Source organism: Hyposmocoma kahamanoa, unplaced genomic scaffold (genome assembly GCF_003589595.1).
Source record: "Hyposmocoma kahamanoa isolate Upper Pololo Valley unplaced genomic scaffold, ASM358959v1 210, whole genome shotgun sequence".
Classification (NCBI taxonomy): domain Eukaryota; kingdom Metazoa; phylum Arthropoda; class Insecta; order Lepidoptera; family Cosmopterigidae; genus Hyposmocoma; species Hyposmocoma kahamanoa.
In genome coordinates, this window is record NW_020653731.1 from 9,216,640 (window position 1) to 9,237,727 (window position 21,088).

Consider the following 21,088-nt stretch of genomic DNA (forward strand, 5'->3'; position numbering starts at 1 on the left):
CAAAATATATAGTTTCAATAACTATATACGATTTGTAACGCCCATTCCTAGATTAGCGCCATCTGGTGTCAACGGTAACATGAGTCTCTTAACTGCCTCCATGGCCGAACGGTTACCATGCCGGACTGCCACGCAGAGGCCCCAGGTTCGATTCCGGGGCCGGGAGAAATATTTGTATGGCCTACATTTATTTCTCTCGTGAGTTTGGATGTAATTTGTGGTTGTCTATGTGTGTATCCATGGCACCCGCGACACAGGGTTTCCCTAGTGCGGGGCTTGTTGAGTGTGTGCGTTATTATTATTATTAACTTGTAACAACTTGGTACTTGGTGCAACGGGCTGGTATCCGCAACTCGACGACAAAGCGCCTATTTTGTAACTTGTGACAAACAATGACATCTACTGACACGTATATTTGTTCAGAAAGTAATTTTAGCTCATTATCAATATTTGAACAATATTACAAGTATAAAAAACTGACTTCTTACATTTCATATTAAAAAGAGATTAATTGATATCCACGGCCATTCAAATAATTTATACTAGTGATCAGCGCCATTTACAAATAGTCATTTCGCTGACTCAGCGACCCGAAATGGATCTTGGCCTCCGTCACTAAGATGCGCCACTTTTCTCTCTTCTGTGTCGCTTATTGCGAATCGGCTATTCGAAGCTCACACAGGTCTTTGTCGACTTGGTCGTTCCAGCGATATCTAGGACGTCCAATCGGTCTTCTAAGAGTCGGTTGCCCCAGATATGCTCTCTTGACTGCACGATCCTCACCCATTCTCTCGACGTGGCCAAGCCAGCGAAGTCGGGCTAATTTGGTCTTTTCCCTGATGTTAGGGCAGTTTACATATAAGACGGAATTTTGACCTTTTTCAGAGTTACGATATGTAGTTTGGAGATTAGCAATCCTCTTGAGTAATTGGTACATGTTTTTGATCAATGAAACATTTTTAAGCATAAGACGTTTTACTGAGAATTTAAAGTCCATGTTTTTTCAAAATATTTTTTACTGTGACATTTTCTTTATCATCTGAGTGTCCTAAAACACAATACCACTAATAAAACACTGCAACTTCACATTCTCTTCAGTCTGTAAACACAAGATGACTAACTTCTTATGAACTATACTACACACAGTTCGATTGTGCGAAATTTGATCCGCACTCAGGAACATCGATAACTTCTTTGTATCTACTCTGCAATGGCATATTCGAGACAGGTCTTCGTTTATTTGGGACTCTGTTTCTGAGTCTGAGTGGTCGATTGGGCCTGAAATAGAAAGAAATTAGGTTATAAAAAAATAATTGCTCATTAGACCTCCATCTCACCTGATGAAAAGTGACGATGAGGCCGACCATGGAGCATGCACTCCTAAATAATGCCTATTCCCTCTCGTCTTGAAAAGGCCCAAATTATAGCGTTTGGCGATTAAGTCTACTGGTAGGTAATTCCATTCCTTAGCTGTTCGCCATAATCAATGTGGAAGTGAAATGTTTCGTGCGGATCATTGGAACACCCACAACAAGATGAAAGGCGGAATTCAATCATGCAATTCCATCGCACACTCTCCGTGAAAGTTGGTATACATATATGTATACTATATTTAATAAAGCGTTCCTAATCATATTATTTTGATAGTGCATCAAGTCATCTTAGTACATATCTTGTACCACTACTAATTTTCATACAATAAATTGTGGCGCGGATTCCGTCTAATTTGAAGACGCTCTTAGGGTCGTATTCCAGAACTCTACGTGAGTAGAGTGAGCACTGAAAAGTGAGCAGTGAGCACTGAAAATCATACTCAAGTCCTTGCCATTAGGGTCGTATTTCCAGTGCTTGAAATCATACTCAAGTCTGCTCAAATCCTGACTTGAGCATTGAGTACAGTTCTAGAATACGACCCTGAAGTTGATGTCACAAAAATTATTGTAACTTCTTTATAGCTCCCCATTAACATCTGGATTTCTATATTAGACCATAAATTTAAGTCGAATTATGAATGTTTAAGTTTATTGAATGTCACGACGTTTTACCACCATTTTTTTTTGTGAAATTACTCCACTAGTGTTGTCTATGTGCTCGATCTTTGTTAGTAATAATTATAACAAAATAGTGGAGTAATTTCACAAAAAAAATTAATATCATGGTGGTAAAACGTCGTGGCATTCAATAAACTTAAAAATTACAATTATAGCGATATCTCTAGTCAGCGATTGTAGCAAAGGCACCTCTCCGAGTGAAGAAATACATTTCTCACAAATGGCGCTACGGCAAAAAGTCGTTAAACCAAAAACAAAGTTAGCAAGAAGCACATTGACAATAAGGTCTGCTGGTTCGTTCGAATTATGAATGTTAATGAAAAACAATATTAATATTTGTGACATCTAAGGTTTTCACCGTTTAGTTCCATCAATGCATACAAAGCATTAGGCTTCAGTGGCCATTATGCCTAAGACTAGTGAGTATTTGTTTTGTTTTATATTTCCTAAATGACGATATTCCACCTAAATCCTCTGCCAACATAATCTAAACTAAAAAAAATAAATTCCATAATCGTAATCACCGATAAAAATTTTATTGTCTTAAATCTCACCTTGAAAAGCCTCTACCCTCAAGTCTTTGAACCTCGTTGACACTTTAGCCATGTCAGTATTAATCTGCAACGTAAGCCTGCCTTCAGCTGAAGCTCTGATGACAACTTCTGAAGACATTGTTTTCATACGGTCTATTGTTGTACGGAGCTGCTTTAGTGGAGGCAGTTCTATTGATATCTGTAGCAAAATAGAAGGTATAAGGTTACCAACCAATTATGTACAGTCAATTACACATATTAAAAAAATGTTCTTTAAGCACACTTTACCAAAACGAATTCTGAACTTATCTTAGATATTACCATGAGGTATCAATTCATACAAATTAACTTTAGTATTATTTAAAACTGTAAATGACAACACTTGGATAAATAAAAAAATAAGAAGTATTGAATCTCGAAGATTTGAAGCATAAAATATTTTAAAAAATGAACATCTATTTAAACAACATTTTACGACAGTGAAATTAAAATTAATGTACAATTATGAAAATTGATGAAAAAATTTAACTGTTGTTGAAAGATTTTTTTGCTATATATAATATTAGGGGTTAAAGTATGAAATTGCCGTTTTATTGCAATAGGTTCTTTGAATTTTCATAGAATCTTCATGGTTTGAGGTTTTCGAATGAAACTTTTTTCAAATGATTTCTGTGATTTTTTTTTTTTTAAATTTGAAACATTTGAATATCGACTTTCAATTGTTTTTGTTATTCAATTTAGACAAGAAAGATGGATACTGCGAAAATTCGAGTGATTTTTGAAAACGAGTTCCGACACGGAACTAACGCGGCAGAAACAGCCCGCAATATCAATGCTGCGTTTGGAGAGGGGTCTACTAATGAACGCACCGTGCGATTTTGGTTTAAACGCTTTCGTGATGGAAATTTCGACTTAAAGAACGAGCCACGAGGAAGACCGCCCACACAGGTGAATAACGATGAATTAAGAGAGATAGTGGAAGCCGATCCTAGTCAAACTACCCAGGAATTAGCGGCATGGTTTAACGTTACCTTACCCACAATATTGACTCACTTGCGTCAAATCAATAAAATAAAAAAATACGAAAAATGGGTGCCTCATGATTTGATTGATCTGCAGAAAGAAACGCGTGTTGAAACTTGTGTTGCCTTGTTGAACCGGTACAGAAATGAAGGAACATTGGATCGAATTGTAACATGTGATGAAAAGTGGATTCTTTATGATAACCGGAAAAGAAAAATGCAATGGCTGACCCCAGGTCAAATGCCACAACAGTGTCCTAAAGCAAAACTTACCAATAAAAACGTAATGGTAACTGTTTGGTGGTCTCAGCATGGTGTTATTCACTATAGTTTTCTCCGATATGGTCAAGCAATAACGGCAGATGTCCATTGTGCCGAACTCCGAACCATGTTGACAAAACTAGCAGTAAAACAGCCCCGACTCATGAATCGATCTTCACCATTATTGCTCCACGACAACGCGAGACCTCACACAGCACGAGAAACCATTTTGACCCTTCAGGAACTGCAGTTAGAAACCATTCGTCATCCTCCGTATTCACCAGACCTTGCTCCAACGGACTACCATTTTTTTCGTGATTTGGACAATTATCTACGTGACAAGAAGTTTTCTTCCCAGGAGGCAGTACAAAATGCTTTCACACAGTTTGTGCAGTCTAGATCGTCGGAGTTCTATCGCAAAGGCATTAATAACCTTCCCATTAGATGGCAGCAATGTATAGATAATAATGGCAACTATTTTGATTAAATAAATTTGTTAAAAATTTAAAAAATAAACAATTTAGATTTTCAGTACAAATCGGCAATTTCATACTTTAACCCCTATTATTAAGTGACGAGACGCACAAGTCCTGCGCCAGATGGTAAGCGACACGCCTGTCCATAACAGTTGCAGTGACACTCAGAACTTTAAATCGCAAAGATCTGAGGGGCACTGCCACTGTGCCAGTCACCCTGCGACATAAGTTGACAAGTCCCATGTGCCTGCAATTTCACCAGCACCCTTACCCTCAATACTCAATATATTTATTGTCATATGGTACATGTCTTAAAATTAAAATGCTACACATATGAGCCCTTTATCAGGGATAACGATAAGAGCAGAGGTAGGCCGAGGTTTCAATTATTAATTAGAATTGTTATTTATGAAATAATAAAATAAAGCCTATAAAATAAAATAACCCTTCAAAACCGAAACGCAGTAATGCTAATATTACTGCGGCAGAAATAGGTAAGGTGGCAGTATTTCCCTGGACGAACTCTTTAACTGGCTTCAAAAACGGAGGAGGTTCTCAATTAGGCTTTTTTGTTTTGTGTGTTACGCGATTATTCCCGCATCTGTGAACCGATTTTAATGATTCTTTTTTTATTGGAAACGGGGTACTCGATATTGATCTCATTTAAATTTGACGAAAATATTTCATCTCTAAGTGGAAACTAGGGGATGAATCTGGTTTCGCGCACCTTCCGGTAACCATTTACAATAAAACTTGGCAAATATATGTCATTCCACGAACTTTTGAGGTACGGTTTTTAAAAAAAAAAAAAAGTTCTAATGATTTGTTAGTTTGCAATCAATTGTATAGATGGCATAGTAACTGTTTCTTTGAATTATTCTCGAAACTAAGTAACGATTTAGCACTGACTTTTTATTTAAAATATTAAAAGTAACTGACTCAGCTTCTTTGCGATTTATGTTATTGTATACAATATATTATGTATAATCACCGCGTCAACAAGAGCAATAACCTTGATAGCTGCCATCTGTTGGCCTTTGCGAATGTTACTACAATCGGATCGGGGGTTTACTCGGCATCATCTATTGATCAGCGTTAGAGACAGAACACACGAAACGGTTTTGACCCGCGCCCGCTGCGGTTGCGGGACAGCTGTTTTATTTCAACATTCACGATACCGCACGTTTGTGCGGTCACGTAGCCGCCGCTGTTACAATAATAGCATCACCTTTCTATTGTATGTGCAAATTAGGAGAAAAACTTCTTACATCAGGCTGCGGTATCTTCGGTTCATGGAAATCAGACCAGAGCTTCCTTGGTATGACAGTAACTGGAATATCATGTGTCACATGCCTTGTTTGCTGAGAGGTTGACGATGGCTGCAAAATTTAAACTAATTCATATTATAATTAACAATTTAAGCGAATTCAGATATCAGACCATAAAATAAAAAAATTGTCACAATTGCTCATGCCAATGCCATTCTCTTATATTGCCCCACACTAGGGTAACCCTTTGTGCTATGGACACATAGACAACCACAAATTACACCCAAAAACATGAGAGAAATAAATGTAGGTCATCGAAATATACCTCTCGGCCTGGAAATCAAACCCAGAATCTCAGCAAAGCAGATGAGCATGGTAGCTGTTCAGCCACAGAGACAGTAAAAAAAGGCATTGTCATTAATATAGCTAGTACTAGTTTTGTGTAGGTCCAGACTATTTGCATCGTTTTAATATGTGCCTTGTTGAAAGTTGTTAGATATTGAATTAAAAGGTCACTACTATTTTGGGAACAATATTTCTATTTGCTATGACTATGGAAAGACTAGACAGAAAATAAGATTAAATATTACATACAGTCTCAATATCCAAAGTAAGGCACGGACACTGCTTCTTTGTTAGCTTCATTTTTAGAGACTTGGCTGTCTTCAATGTAATTAGAGATCTAGCTAAATTTGCTGTAAAGACGAGAAGAGTGGCATATTAGCACATGATTTATATGTGTTTATGGCATTATAAGCAACATCACTACAGCCCACTAAGTGTAGGGTGCAGTAAATGCCTTGATTCCCTTTATACCCCACTTATATGTATTAGTATATAATATACAGGGTGAAGTACCTTGGAGTGTCTAGGTCACTCCCTGAAGTTTTTAGCAAACCGAGGAGGTTGCTGAGCTTCCTGGAAGAGCTTGGGTGGCACAAGTAGGAGCCTGCACCTACCACACGCAAAATAGGCGTCTTGACGTCGAGTTGTGGACACCAGCCCATTACACCATCATCATCATATCGGCCGGAAGACGTCCACTGCTGAACGTAGGTCTCCCCCAAACATTTCCAGACTGGTCAATCATACGTGACTTGCATCCATCCATAAGTATACTGATATAACTTTCGTTATCAATTTAGAGCAATCTATTTTAATATTTTTATATTTGTATGAAAGTAAAAAGAAATCTGATGAATTATTAAGTCATGGAACAAAAGTTGTATGTATTTTACAAATAACCCTGCATATAAATATAATTGGTACAGTGTGGGGAAATAAAAAGCTTTTGTCATGCAAAATAAATAACATTTCATTAAATTTGACCAAGTTCTGCTGTCCCAATTTTTGTTCCAATAAAATTGATGAAATGATCGTTCAATGAAAACAAATCAATCACCACTTGAAAAAATTAATAAATTTTATTCATTTGTAAGGACAACTCATGCTTGACCAAAAAATTATGTATGCCAAAATTATATTCACAAAAAAAGACTTAGTGGTTTCTAAGACAGTTTCCTTATTCCTATATGTCCCAGTTAAAGAAAACACACTGTATATGAAAGTCCAATAATGCAGACAGAAGTATACAAGTAGGGAGACAAGTGCCATGTCACAAGTAAGGGAGCAGAGGCCCTAAAATGAGCCCTATATATGGGAATATATATGATATACTGGGGAGTCATGGTACAATTTGATAGAACCAACAGGGAGAAAGGGTCAAAAACAACATTGCAATGTCACAGGCACAAGTTAATAGTTATATTTAAATTGGAACCTTGTGTGCAGTATCCGTTACACTATAATAACGCACACACTCAACATAGCCTCGAACTAGGGAAACCCTGTGTCGCGGATGCCATGGACACGCACATAGGCAACCACAAATTACACCCAAACTCACGAGATAAATAAATCTAGGCCATACCAATATTTCTCCCGGCCCGGGAATCGAACCCGGGGACCTCTGCGTGGCAGTCCGGTATGGTAACCGTTCGGCTACAAAGGCAGTTATTTTTTCCTAGTGGTCTTATTAATAAGTAGCCAGCACGAATAGGTCTAAGTAACATAAAACATGCTTGTTGGTACATATTTTTTATAATGAAAATATTTTACAAAACAATCGCAACTAAAAAGTAGGGACTGACCTGAACTGAAGCCCAAGTAAATATCCTTATGATCATCATCGAAGCCAACCATTTGGTACTCAGAAAAGAACGTTGCATGAGGAATCTCACACCATAGTATAGGTGGCCCTGGACCGCTGTTGTCATCACTTACAATGAAATACAGCTGATCATCGGCTAGCCGCAACACGCATTCTTTAGACAGTTTCGATATAGTACTCACAATGTCTGAAAAACACGTTAAAATTTGTCTACATCTTACAACTCTTATATCCATAGTATTTTCACATCATATAGACCATATATTTACTTGTAAATTCCCGCATGGGACCGGTATCTATCATTATTGCACGAAATTTCATTTTCTTACATGAATCGTGGATTATTTTAATTTAATATCTAGGATTTAAGTAATATATAAGATTCGCGCCATACATGCGCACGTAGCATGTTGACAAACATATAATTGACAGCGAGCATAGAGAAAATAAGTGTTGCTAAGTTAGTATGCCACCCATATTTTAGGAGAATTCTAATAAATTAATTATTCTCTGTAAATTAATTTTTTAGCGTGTTCGATTGTTTCAAGTACTAAGTTTAGATACTATGAGGCTGCTACAAATGGACTGCATGTCTGCAGTCGTGTACAACTGCGTGCAGTCGAAAGTTCAAAATCAGCCGCAGACTTGCCGCAGTAGATGCAAACGATAGCTATCGTTTTTTTATTTACCAGATATAGTTGGTAAATAAAATAGTAGCTGACATTTCAAAAATAATATAATGATTTTTTGTGTCTGAAGCAATTTGATCTTTAAGGGTGAAGGCTAAAGACAACGGTATTTTGAGTGTGTAATCAATTTTATGGTAAAACGAAAACACGGCTAGTGGAACATTTGTCGATGGATTTAAATAGTTTTACATTTTTTTACTACAAATTCCACCGCAGAGTACATACACTCAGGGATAATGGACGTAAATTTGTTTGCAAATTAAATTACTTAAATTGTGAATGCTTATTTCTTTAATAAAAATCACCAGTAACATCTAAAATTTCGACACCAACTAATAGCTTCAGAAATAAGCGCGTGGTGAACATTGTCGACTGAGTGCAGTTGTGCATATTATATCGACTATGTGCATGCAGTCCGTTAGTAGAAGTGAATATCAGATGTTTTTGTAAAATTGATTTTATTGCATATCACACTGTTTTACAAACACTATATTCAATCATATTTGTGAAATTACTCTACTAATTTGTTATAATTATTATTACAATGCATATAAATCTTTAGCTATAGAATAGAAGGTAACCCAATGGTTTGACCTACCGCCTCTCAAGCGAGAGGGCTGTGGGTTTGAATCCAGACTCGCACCTCTGATTTTTTCGCTTGAGCTACCATGAGCTTTTCGGTGAAGGATTGAGTAATGAGAAAACTTGCATGTTGAAATAGGTTCACAAAGTTCGGAAAACCTGTGAAGTCTTCAACCCGCATTGAGCATGACAGACTTTGGCCTAAGCCCTCGCTTGAAGGGAGACTCATGTGTGCCCAGTAGTGGGTTAATGATAATTAATACAAAGATCGAACACAAAGAAAAATTCCTTCGATTTAACAGAACTCCAACCTGCATCTGTATGTCGATTTAGAGCAACAAAAGATTTTTTTCAGCAAATCTTATGACAATCAATAGTGGTAAAAATTGTAAATATTCGTGATATATGATTTTTCTTAATAATTGAACCCTAACATTACATTAAATTATTTTAAGATAAAACAACAACGTTTTTATTTTTTTTCATCCCTAGTGCCACGTGAACCAACGCCTCAAAAAAATGTAATATTAAATTTTTTGTTTGTACTAGCCCGTTTCATTTTTGTACGAATTAATTCAGTACGAATGAATTTTGTACTTTTCTTTCTTTTCACTTAATCATATATTGAAATAACAGAGTAGCTGCTTAATATGCTTAAGACTTGCTTTATTGAAGTAACAAATTACTCACAAACATAAAATGTTTATAAATAAAAATGTGAAAAAAAATATTCACAGCACTCACTTTTTACATTTGCTTTAAAATCAAGCGTGACATTTTATTTCGAACCTTTTTTATTGTAAGCGATATAAAGTAGAATATAACCTTAAATGTCAAGATTGAAGTGAAGTTTACCCTACACCTACATAATATGCGAGAAGTACGCGTACCATTATATTCCCTGTATATGAAGTAGGTAGTTATGTAGTGGACTGCTACCACAAAAATTTAGTCAAAAATTTTTAATTTAGAAGGACAAATGAGTTTTAAAACGAAAGTTTGGAATTTAAGAAAGGAGCCTTCCTACACGACGTATTTTTTCTTACCTGTACATCTGGCGCACCCCAACCAAAATCGGTGAGCACCTTACGCGGATTGGCAAATCCTTTCACCACGACGGCAACTAGCATCTAACATCGATACTTTAAGGTAAACCTAGCTTACGAATGGTATGTGTTCGAACGAGTTGCTAACGGTAAAAATTATAGAGTATGCCATCAATACTACAAGAAAAAGAAAACGAAAGCCTAACAATTTTATTGTTTAGTGTTAGAAAACTTACTAACACTAATATTATTACTAACTCCAGGTGTGATGTTACATAAAAGTCATTCTTGCATATAAATCAGCATTTGTACAGTCATATACATGAGACTCCTGACCCCCTAACATGCCGACCCCCAAACCAACCTTTTGGTTCTGAGAGCTATCTTTCGTCAAATAAAGAAAAAATTAAAGCATTTTCAACTTTATTGAGTGTTGCTTGAAGAGGTTAAAGATTAAGTTTGTTTAAAAATTTTCCTCACATTTTTGTGCTCAGAACTAATTTTGGGGTCAGATATCTTATGTATATGACTGCAATTGAGAAACATTAAAATAAAAATAAAAATTAATGACACTTGGTCAAGGGGTCAATTCGTGGAGTACATATTTTGCCAGTTTTAGAGTCGTATTCCAGAACTCTACTCAATGCTCAAGTCAGGATTTAAGCAGACTTGACCCTAATGGCAAGGACTTGAGTGTGATTTCTAGTGCTTTAAATCATACTCAAGTCCTGATTTGAGCATTGAGTAGAGTTCTGGAATACGACCCTTAAACTACTATAGTCATCACCAAATAAGAGGCCAAATTTGACACTTGTCATCGCGACGTGAATAAGAATGTGAAATGATCGTATCGGTAACCACATTAAACGATTTTCACGAGAAATCGATTCAAAATTTTATGAGTTTGTGATTGTTGAGATTATTTTACGGTTCTAGATAGTATAATTAACATTTATTGAAACATACAGTTCAATAAAAATAATAAATATTTTAAAAGATCACGATGACAACTTGTACTTGTTGTTATAGTCATATTAGCACACTACATTAATAAGGACAACCTGTAGTTATATAACAAAATTGTGATGTAAAACAAAAGGCTTCATAATTTAAATTTATATTCACTGTTCTCAGAAGACGAACCATAATCATCAGTTGAACTAGTGGTACCAGTATATATAATTAATTAGTTCTTAATGATATTGTCAATATTTACATATTTATCAAAATCTTTCCATATTAATTTTTTGGTTTTTCGAGTGCCGCTGGATCGATATCAGTGTAGTCGATTCAAAATTTGCAAAAAAGTAAATTAAATACTAATCTGTATGGCTTTACAGCTAAGTTAATATTTTTTCCGAGAAATTTAAGTGACTCGGTGAAATTCGCCGATTGTTTGTTTGCAACACTTTTAATAAAATAAAAATTGAAGATGTAACTGTTTTCAGAGCGTTTCGGAGTAACTGTAAAATGCATGTTTTTCTGGAATTCGTGTGAAGACAGTACTTGAAATATATTTGGTCAAATTATAATAGTGTGTTAATAAAATTTATATAATTATGTTTTTAAGCTCAATAATTTAACAATTGTTTGTTTAGTGTTTCGTTGATTGCATTCGACGTTACATACTATTGACTGCTTTAGCTGTTAAATTTGGCCTCGTAATTGGTGACGAGTTTAATACGTGAATTTAAAGATATATTATTTTATTTTAAAACAGATTTTCAAAATTGGGTAATACTACACATTTCAGTGGAAACACAAAACCATAGACAAGAATGTTTACTGTACTTCCTATCTAAAATGGCGTTGGCATAAATACAAAAGTTCTATTTGGGGCTATCTTCTTTCCTTGTCTAATTAAATGAATCTGTACAGGCGAAAGAAAGAAACAGTGAATATTCTCTTTTGGATTGTAACGAATACTAACGAATTGTGGTTAGAACTTGAAATATTTTGTCGTATTTTCCCACTAAATTGTGCAATTTTCAATCTTATTCAGTGAAAAACAGTTTATTTATACTATTAGATTTAGTTTATTACCTTTATTTTTACACCGAAATATCTTAAAAAAGGTATATGGAGAATAAATGTGTGTACGAGGTATGTGTTCGATCGATAATGTCATCATTATGAATGTTAGAATAACCACAAAATAAACTTTCTCACATAACGTATCTTCATAAACATCAGCGTGTGACCTAATTTGTAGCTAATTTCATGGATGTTGATATTGTATCATTGCCTAAACATAATTATTTCGTTGCATCTTCCAAGGGGACACCGTTAACCCTAACGTTTTTACTTCGAATTCGATCTTCAAATATTAACGGATTCGTATTTAAAAATTTGCAAACGGGTTTTGTAGCGAATGTTTTACCATTTTGCAAAACAAAAGCTATCATTTGTCAAAATGCACGTTTTTCTCCATCAAAGCAGTTTTCATTTCATACTACGCGTTTGCTTTGCGTTGTAATGGGTTCAATGTCGATGCGTTCCGTCGTCCGTTCCGTTCATCCGTAGACTAGGTATTGGTATTATGCAACGCAAAACAACAGAACTACTCTACGTGTTTTACGTTAAGTCTTGTATTATGTTCATTGTTATTATGTTATAGAGTTTAGACATTGTGCATTCCATATTGCATTTTTTTATCATTTTGTATAATGGTTATCATTATCAGACCGGTTAGTCAGCGGAATGAGGTCAACTATGCGAGCAGAGTAGGTTAGAGATGTGTTGCATTTATTTAGCGTTTTGTGTAATATAATTGGTCGTGATGGAACATTGTCTCAAATAGAGCTCGAGCTCGACTCTATTCAACTCATGACCAAGTATCTAATGCTGTAGTGGGGCGTTGATATAGGGTATTTGAGTGAAACATTAATAATTACAATTTTTTTTCACGAAATTTTTTTAAATATTAATGCTAATTGGAATGTTGAATTGAAAATAAGGAGTTGCCATTGCAATTTTGCACTATCGACATAGTATACAATAGACAAAGTGCACCGTCGTTGCATCGGTGTAATGAAGCATTGAGTGAACTTCCGATCATATAAATTTCGACGTAATAGGAGTTTGATCAATTTATTAATCAAATAAATATTTGACCATTCGGTGAATTGTTTCCCACAAACGTCTTTCTACGTTATGTAGCTATCTACTTATAATAAGTATGATTCTTAACTTTACCATTCTATTTAATTGACTGCGCCGAAATCGGATATGCAAACAGATTAATTGGACTTCGGAGCTACAATTATTTATTAGAGTTTATTGAGTATGATATTGGAGACGGTTACGAACGAGATTATCTCTAGAGCCTCTACATGCGGCATATCCATACCATTCTTTTTCAAAGCGATCTTTATAGCAAGTTTTAAAACTTGCATTTCACGACGTTTTTCATTGAATGGAATCTTGTCATCGAATTTTCAAATAAGCTTAAATTTTGTTTTTAGCATGGAGGATGAAAAAACGAAGGCTTTTCTGCAACTTCAGCGTCTGCGGAAAAAGCTATCTTCTGTAGCTGAAGAAGATTATGTGATTGTCAAGGATGAGTAAGTACATATTTCTGTTAGTTTCTTTCAGTAAACAACGAATGCAACCCTTCGTGGACTTAGAAGGCTTTAGTTCTTTTCAATAATTTGTATGTTACCTAGGCCTTGTATTCTCCATGCCTCTAATGGACCTTTCTAAACTAATTCTAACGAATTGTGGTGAAATTCATTAACAGAATTAAAAATTTCGTGGAAACTGCCCAAAACTTACTAGATTTGCAATAACCTAATACAAATAATAAAATCCAATCAATAATGAACCTCGATTTACCATTGATTCTATGATATACTGCTCTTGATTCGCGTAATGTCTAGTAAAACTTTTCTAAAATTTTCTTAGATGGAAGTTTTTTTTTATTTTGATTGTATTAGGTTTCATTTGAATTTAATCTTACATTAAAACGGTGGTATCTTCCTACGTTTATATTGTAGGTAATTTATTGTCTCCCCCAATAATTCTTATAATTGACAATATATCGTGAGAACTTGTTATGCTAATACAAATTTATAGTTCTACAATTAATTTATTTATATAATCGCCCTTAATGGCGTTGCGTAAATATTTTATACGATTTTAGTCTAGTCAATATAATCGCCTCGTACTTTAGCGTTTTAACAATCTGACTAGTCGTCGCAATGTGGTAGAGAATTTAGCATACTTGCCTCTAGATAATAAGTGCTTATTCACTCTTTTGTCTTGAAGGAGTCCAAGTTATATTTTTTTCGGTGAACAGATCAACAGGTAGGGAATTGTCTATGGTATGCGACGGTCACGATCGAGAGCAAAAATATCCCTTATCATTCATCATCATCAACCAATGCATACGTCCCACTGCTGTGCATGGGTCTTCTCTCAGGCGTGGGTTTAGGGCCTAAATTTTGGGTTATAGTCGCTGGCCTAATGCCACGGGATTTCACACGTTTTCCGAGGGTTGAGATCCTTTTTTGACGTGCAGTTCATCACGATGTTTTCCTTCACTGAAAAGCTCATGGTAAATTTCAAATAAAATTCCCTTAACAATATTTCGAGGCATTTTATAAATTCAATGGACAAGATGTGGAAGGTATGACCAATAAACCTTTGGTCTAGTCAAAACCAGAATAATCAGTGGAAAAATTTGTGAACATTGACAATAAATTGAATATAGACATAGAAAATGCTAAGTGCTATCAAGGCATGTCTGTCAAAATGCTTGTCTAAGTGTGAATTGTATGTACAGATATATTTAGACCGTGAAATACTTATTATGAAATATTACAATGAACTGATTAACGGATCCTGAACTCTCTTCAGCAACATGTTAGCATAATCTTAAGCATGGCAAAATTATAACATTGCAATAAAACGTCCCAATTAAGTTCTAAATTCCACGGCCAGAACCACCAGCAGGGGCGAGACGGGAGGTACATTTCCCGCGCTCACAACTTGCGCCAGCCGCATACACGTCAGTCCGGCACCGCGCGCGTTACGGCCGAGATTCCTCGCGTCGCTCTCCAATAAAATATATTATTAAAAAAATAATTTTTGTCTATTGCTTTTTTTGGCGGGTTTTCGTGAAATGTTCGCGGAATAGTTAGGTTATTAGAAGTGAAATAATTATTTCGAAATGTTGGATTAAATATAACAATGAGTCTAATGTTAAACGATAAGGGTGGTTTATTTCAACACGGACCGTAATTAGTGTGGAAGCAATGCAATTTCCAAGTAATGAGGAGGACGACTTACAATATCGGATTTTTGGCGAATCCTTCAGCTTTCCTGTGGAAGGGAGTAGCTTGGCAAACTCGCAAAATGCAAACGCCGGCCGCTGTAGAAAGTGAGTCTTATTGTCTTTACCTTATGTTAAGCATAACTTTAATACTAACTCTTTTCCTTGCATGTTTCAATGCATGAAAATTGAGTTTGAAAAGACACTAGCAAGATCTTCCATAGTTAATTTAAATTTCGTACGAAACATACCTATACTATATGGATATTTGTAATTTCTACATTCCTATACGGGTGTGGCTTAGACCATTACATCAATAAAATTTTATGTAAACTACCTACATTTATTTTTAATTTTGATTTTTTCTAATATTAATTAATTTCTTGTTTCGCAACCTTAAATGACAAAAATAGAGGTAGTGTCAACCCCAAATAACATGAAAATAAGGTTCATATAGCCATAACTTAAGCTTTACAAACTGAAATTTTGGACGCTATGTAATTAATGTAAGGTACAGTTTTCCACAAAATTGTGTGATCCATCATTCCTACCTAAAACACACGAGCTCTTTAGGTATGAAGACCGATGCATGTAAAAGATGGAAATACTTGGTATACCTTAAGTATGCATCGATTGTATTTAGATAAATAGAGCTCACCCTATTACGGAACAGGCAACAGACGTTATGCTATGCATACCTAGTTGTTGTAACATTATATTAGGTAGGCGTAATGAAATCTATGCTATGGTGATGATAACTTATTTTAAACATAGCAGGCTCTAAAAAGGTGAAATTAGAAACTGTTCAGGTGTTAAACTCTTCAATATTCTAAAATTTCACACACGCTAAACGTTTACCTAATTTGAATTCGGCGTCCTCGTGTGACCTTCAACCCGTTCGATTATCCTGCGTGATTTTCGAAACCTTGAAACGTGAGTTCAAGGTTTCATTACTATCTGTGTAACTATACCTGTAATTATGTCAGTATAGGCCTATTCCTTCTTGTTAAGTGCATGTGTACTTAGTACAAGTTTTAATAGAATTGCCGACATTATAACTCGTAGAGGTTATCTTGGGTCTTTGCAGCAGCAGCAGCAAGCATGATAGCCTGTTTCTCTTGAGTGAGACAGCAATTGCAAAGGGTGCTTGCTAAAAGCATTTACAAAATAAAATAGATACTTGAGCCATTCCAAAGTGACGGGTGGGACATTTTGGCTCCTTTTTTCTTCAACTTTAAGTAATTTCTTCCTAACCATGGGTTAGTTGGACTTAAAATGAAAATATGATGAAGCCAGATATCCAATATCAACTCCGACTATTTATTTACACAAATTTATGACATTATTTATACTCAAAACTTTTAATTTTCTAAGTGTCACGGGTGGGACACTCACGACACCCGCCTGTTTGAGTTGATGGCTTCATTGCCGAGATCAAGACAAACTATCAATATTTTGTTCAGCAAGTTTTTCATATGAGATAACTTGAATGTTAAAGTTCTATTTTATATATACACTTAATGAATAACTTTGATAAATTTTAAGGAAAGGTTAAGTTAAAATATGTGCAAATAGTGACGGGTGAGACGAGTTACGATTGAATACACAGAATTAATAAAATTACACTGTTTAATATGAGATCCATCGTTTGTAAACAAATATTTTATAATTTTTGTCTTATTGAGACATTTTAACATAAAAAAAAAACAATTAAAGAACTGATAAAGTAATCTTATTATTTTTCTTGAAACACTATCTATGATGACATGAAATCAACTTAAAAAAAACCTAAACTTAAAATGCCTCAATAAATTTGAAAAATCCTGCCGCATTCTTGAAGATTATGTATCATGTCAAAATATATCAAATTTTAGAAGTTTTGCGCGAATATAGAGTTAAAACTAATGGAGACTGACTTTTCAAGAATTTCCTGATACTAAAAATCATCAGGAAAAGTGTTGTTACTTTTTAATTGCCTTTTTTTATGTGTTAAATGTCTTAATTATGAGAAGACTTATAAACAAAATTGCTAACAAATGATGGATCTATGTATAAACAGTGTATTTTTTAAAATTCTTTGTAATCAAATGTAACTTGTTCCACCTGTCACAAAATGGTGTCCCAAGCGTCACAATTTAACACACCAAATGTTAAACTCCGAAATTAAAGCAGCTGTTACACCTAGTAAACATCGTAAAAACTCTAATCCGTGAAAATATAAACATTTATTCATAGTAAAAACGTTTAGAAGTGTGTCCGTATTAGTACGGGAAAAACTTGAATTCGAGCTGAGGTAGTATCGACTGTTAAGATATATGTCAGATGACGGTAAGAAGCAAAACTTGAGAATATTTTCCACATACTAAATATGTTATAGTGATACCAATTGTTTATTTTGACTTGAAACGATCTTACCGCTACCCTCGTTGCTGATGAGTTAGTTATAGCCCCCCCACCACTGCCATATGATTTTTTTTTACATTACTATTTTCTAAAGTCTAAGCTTCGGAGTCGTTCGAGTATTACGGGAACAGGCGAATATTGAGAAATTTTAATCCGATAGAGCGTCACCTCTAGTATTACCTAATAACACTGTTTAGGTAAACATTTAAGTGATTAGTTCAATGCGTTTATGCTGTTGTCATGAAACAGCTGCATATGTTTTCATGAAAAACATGGAAAAAATTCAAATACAGAAAGTCACTGTGTAACTTAGAGTGGTTACACACGACGACTTTTAGCAGGATGCAAACGCGGTGTAACACGCGATTACTTCGCTATGCTTGCGATTGCATCGATGCAAACGCGCGACTGCATCGATAGAAACGCGCGATTGCATCGCTACAGCATCGCGTTTGCATCGCTACAGCATCGCGTTTGTATGGCTACAGCATCGCGTTTGCATCGATGCTCAAAGTCGCCGTGTGAAACCGCTCTTAACCAGAATATTATCTTTAATTTCTCTTTTAACGTAAATTTCAAATTGCAGTATCGAGTTGATGACTGAGACATTGTAATGTCAAATAGTACATTACAATGTCATAATTATATTAGCAATGCAATAGGAAACTTCAGTAAAACTCGAATAGTTATGAAGCTCGTATTGTAAATAGTAACATACTTATGTTTAATGGGTACTACATAGGTTATCTTTCATCTTAATTACCATGACACGGCCTGCCTTTTGCCGTAACGTGGGCGGATAACCCACAACTTTATGAGCGTGCTAAAATGTAAAAGCTTGATTTCAGACGATGAACAGTCCAGAATTTCATTCATAAAGACGGACCATCGAGGCCTTGTGGTCCGTCTTTATCCGGAGTGATATGTTAATATTTTGCTATTTATGGGTTTATTATCTCACTCAATATTTATTAAAACTCGACTCCACATTGAATTTATTGGTTGTTAATTACACCTATATATTCTGTATGTATTCTCCACAGTGTTCATTCCAGACTTGCGACAAAAATCTTGATAGGTACAACCTAATTTATTTTTATTAAAACATTACTCCTTGTTGACTTCATTCTAAAGTAGTAGATTCTTTAGTAGCAGTAGAGCTCCTTGTTAAAGAGTTCGACAAGGAAAGTACTGCCACCTTACCTATTTCTACCGCCAAGCAGTAATGTTAGCATTACTGTGTTCCGGTTTTGAAGGGTAAGGGTGTTGGTGAAATTACAAGCACATGGGACTTGTTAACTTATGTCGCAGGGTGTCGGGCGCAGTGGCAGTGCCCCTCAGATCTTTACGATTTAAAGCTCGTGAGTGGCACTGCAACTGTTATGGACAGGCCTGCAGCTTACCATCAGGCGCACGACCTGTTCGTCTCGTCACTTGATATTATTAAAATAAAAATAAAATCTAAAACTCTGAACTACATAGTAGCAGGATACTTATGTAAAAAAACTTCGGTTGAAAATGCAAAACCACGCTATGGCAAAAGCCTGGGAAAGTACCACCGCTCTTTCCGTTTCTACCGCAAAGTGTGATTGTTATTTTCCCGATTGAAGGATGGAGGATAAAGGACGAACTGAAATGGAGATTCACAGGATCTGGAGGCTTAAGATCTCATGTCCCATGTCCTTCAAGTCCTTTACGCTATTACAGATATAATGGGTGATTCGTTTGGAGGTACTTTTTTCAAAACTAAGAAAAATTTAATAAAAACAAATTTATCGAGTTATCTTTATTATCATACAAAAAACCATTCATTACATTTATTTTTTAAACATTATTTCTTTCAAATATTGGCCATAAGCGGTTAACGTGGTCCATTCTGCAGTTCCAATTTTCGATGACGCGTCCGAGAATTTCGATTGGTATTTGGCGAATAACGCGAGTAATGTTGGCTTCCAATTGCTCAATCGTACCCGGCTTATCCGTATATAGCCCCAAAGTAAAAAGTCTGGGGGTGTGATGTCACAAGATCTAGGCGGCCAACTCACCGATCCGAAGCGTGAAATTAACTGTTCACGCAATACAGACTGGATTATCTTGCCATGATAACGGACTATTTGTTTCCTGAAATTGAAGCCCGTGATCTCCTGGACATTTGGTACCAACAAGACTGCGCCACTTGCCAAACAGCACGTGAAATCATGGCTTTATTGCGTGAACAATTTGGTGAACAGTTAATTTCACGCTTCAGACCAGTGAGTTGGCCGCCTAGATCTTGCGACATCACACCCCTAGACTAATTCTTTTAATAACTAATCTATACGGATAAACCGGCTACGATTGAGCAACTGGAAGCCAACATTACTCGCGTTATTTGCCAAATACCAATCGAAATGCTCGAACGCGTCATCGAAAATTCGAACTGCAGAATGGACCACGTTAACAGCAGTTACGGTCAATATTTGAAAGAAATAATCTTTAAAAAATAAATGTAAAGAATGGTTTTTTTGTAGGGTAATAAAGATAACCCGATAAATTTGTTTTTAAAAATTTTTTTCAGTTTTGAAAAAAAAGTACCTTCAAATGAATCACTTGTTACTTCTTACCTTAGTATCGCAATGTCTATTGCCAACGGCAACAAAACTTAACACCAGTCTATGCCTTAATTTTGACTTGGTAGTCAAATAAAACCATTCATTACGTACCAGTTATAAGTAATTTTATTGAGAGTCATTTTTCTCACACATTATTATGAATGAAGCTCATAGTTTATCCACTTACCTTAATGGTCTAAAAAGACTGCTTCCGAAGTAGCTAAGTACGATAATTTACGTTATTACCTTTACACTTGAACAAGTATTAATTAAAAGTAAAACTATGTAACACTAACTACGTTGATCTGGCAATTCCCTACATAGTAACCATTGCAGCTGTCTAATAGGCACCAATTGAAAGTGCTTTTTACCGTCTAACATTTCCATTAAATGTAAATTCTAACATACCGCACCTGCTAGGTATGCCTATAAGAACACCTATAAACAGTCTGACATGGCAGAAATAGAGAAAATTTGGTACATTTTTTCAATTAGCAGCAATGATTTTTAGCCTCATATTAGCTTTGCCTATAGTATTGTTTCTAGTTCGACAAGTCAAAACATGGCATGTGACTCGACATTTTCAAGAAATGACACGTCAATCGTCGACAATGCCACGCTTTGTATAGAATGAAAACCGTAGGTGGGTTGGCGATCTCAGTAAAGCTCATATATATATATATATTATAGGGATTTACTGTTCTTCTCCTACATTTATTCTTCA

General features: G+C 35.5%; 2 protein-coding genes across 5 annotated transcripts in view; one reads left to right on the top strand and one right to left on the bottom strand.

Annotated features, from left to right (window-relative positions):
- Window positions 1–273: 273 nt before the first annotated feature.
- On the bottom strand, window positions 274–8,119 carry LOC113227463 (checkpoint protein HUS1). The gene is made up of 6 exons (XM_026460401.1): window positions 8,051–8,119; window positions 7,762–7,968; window positions 6,206–6,306; window positions 5,612–5,722; window positions 2,606–2,783; window positions 274–1,278 (listed from the first exon to the last, which is right to left on the bottom strand). The coding sequence occupies exons 1-6, from the start codon at window positions 8,100–8,102 to the stop codon at window positions 1,049–1,051; spliced, it is 879 nt and encodes a 292-aa protein (XP_026316186.1). The 5' UTR covers window positions 8,103–8,119; the 3' UTR covers window positions 274–1,048.
- A 7,022-nt stretch (window positions 8,120–15,141) lies between these two features.
- LOC113227399 (myb protein) overlaps window positions 15,142–21,088 on the top strand; it is a 72,962-nt gene continuing 67,015 nt past the window's right edge. For 2 of the 4 annotated variants that reach the window (XM_026460293.1, XM_026460292.1), the window contains exon 1: window positions 15,142–15,478. In XM_026460293.1, coding sequence (XP_026316078.1) covers window positions 15,354–15,478 — 125 coding nt within the window. In that variant the 5' untranslated portion in view covers window positions 15,142–15,353. The remainder of the gene's footprint in view (window positions 15,479–21,088) is intronic. The other 2 variants (XM_026460295.1, XM_026460294.1) reach the window with 1 other exon arrangement.

What these genes read in the sequence shown, in the direction of transcription:
- LOC113227463 (XM_026460401.1), bottom strand. Translation starts at nt 8,102, where the DNA reads ATGAAATTTCGTGCAATAATGATAGATACCGGTCCCATGCGGGAATTT. An exon ending in CGAAGATACCGCAGCCTGAT is followed by an intron (nt 2,784 to 5,611) that starts GTAAGAAGTTTT and finishes ATTTTGCTACAG; the next exon opens with ATATCAATAGAACTGCCTCC. An exon ending in GAGGGTAGAGGCTTTTCAAG is followed by an intron (nt 1,279 to 2,605) that starts GTGAGATTTAAG and finishes TTTCTATTTCAG; the next exon opens with GCCCAATCGACCACTCAGAC.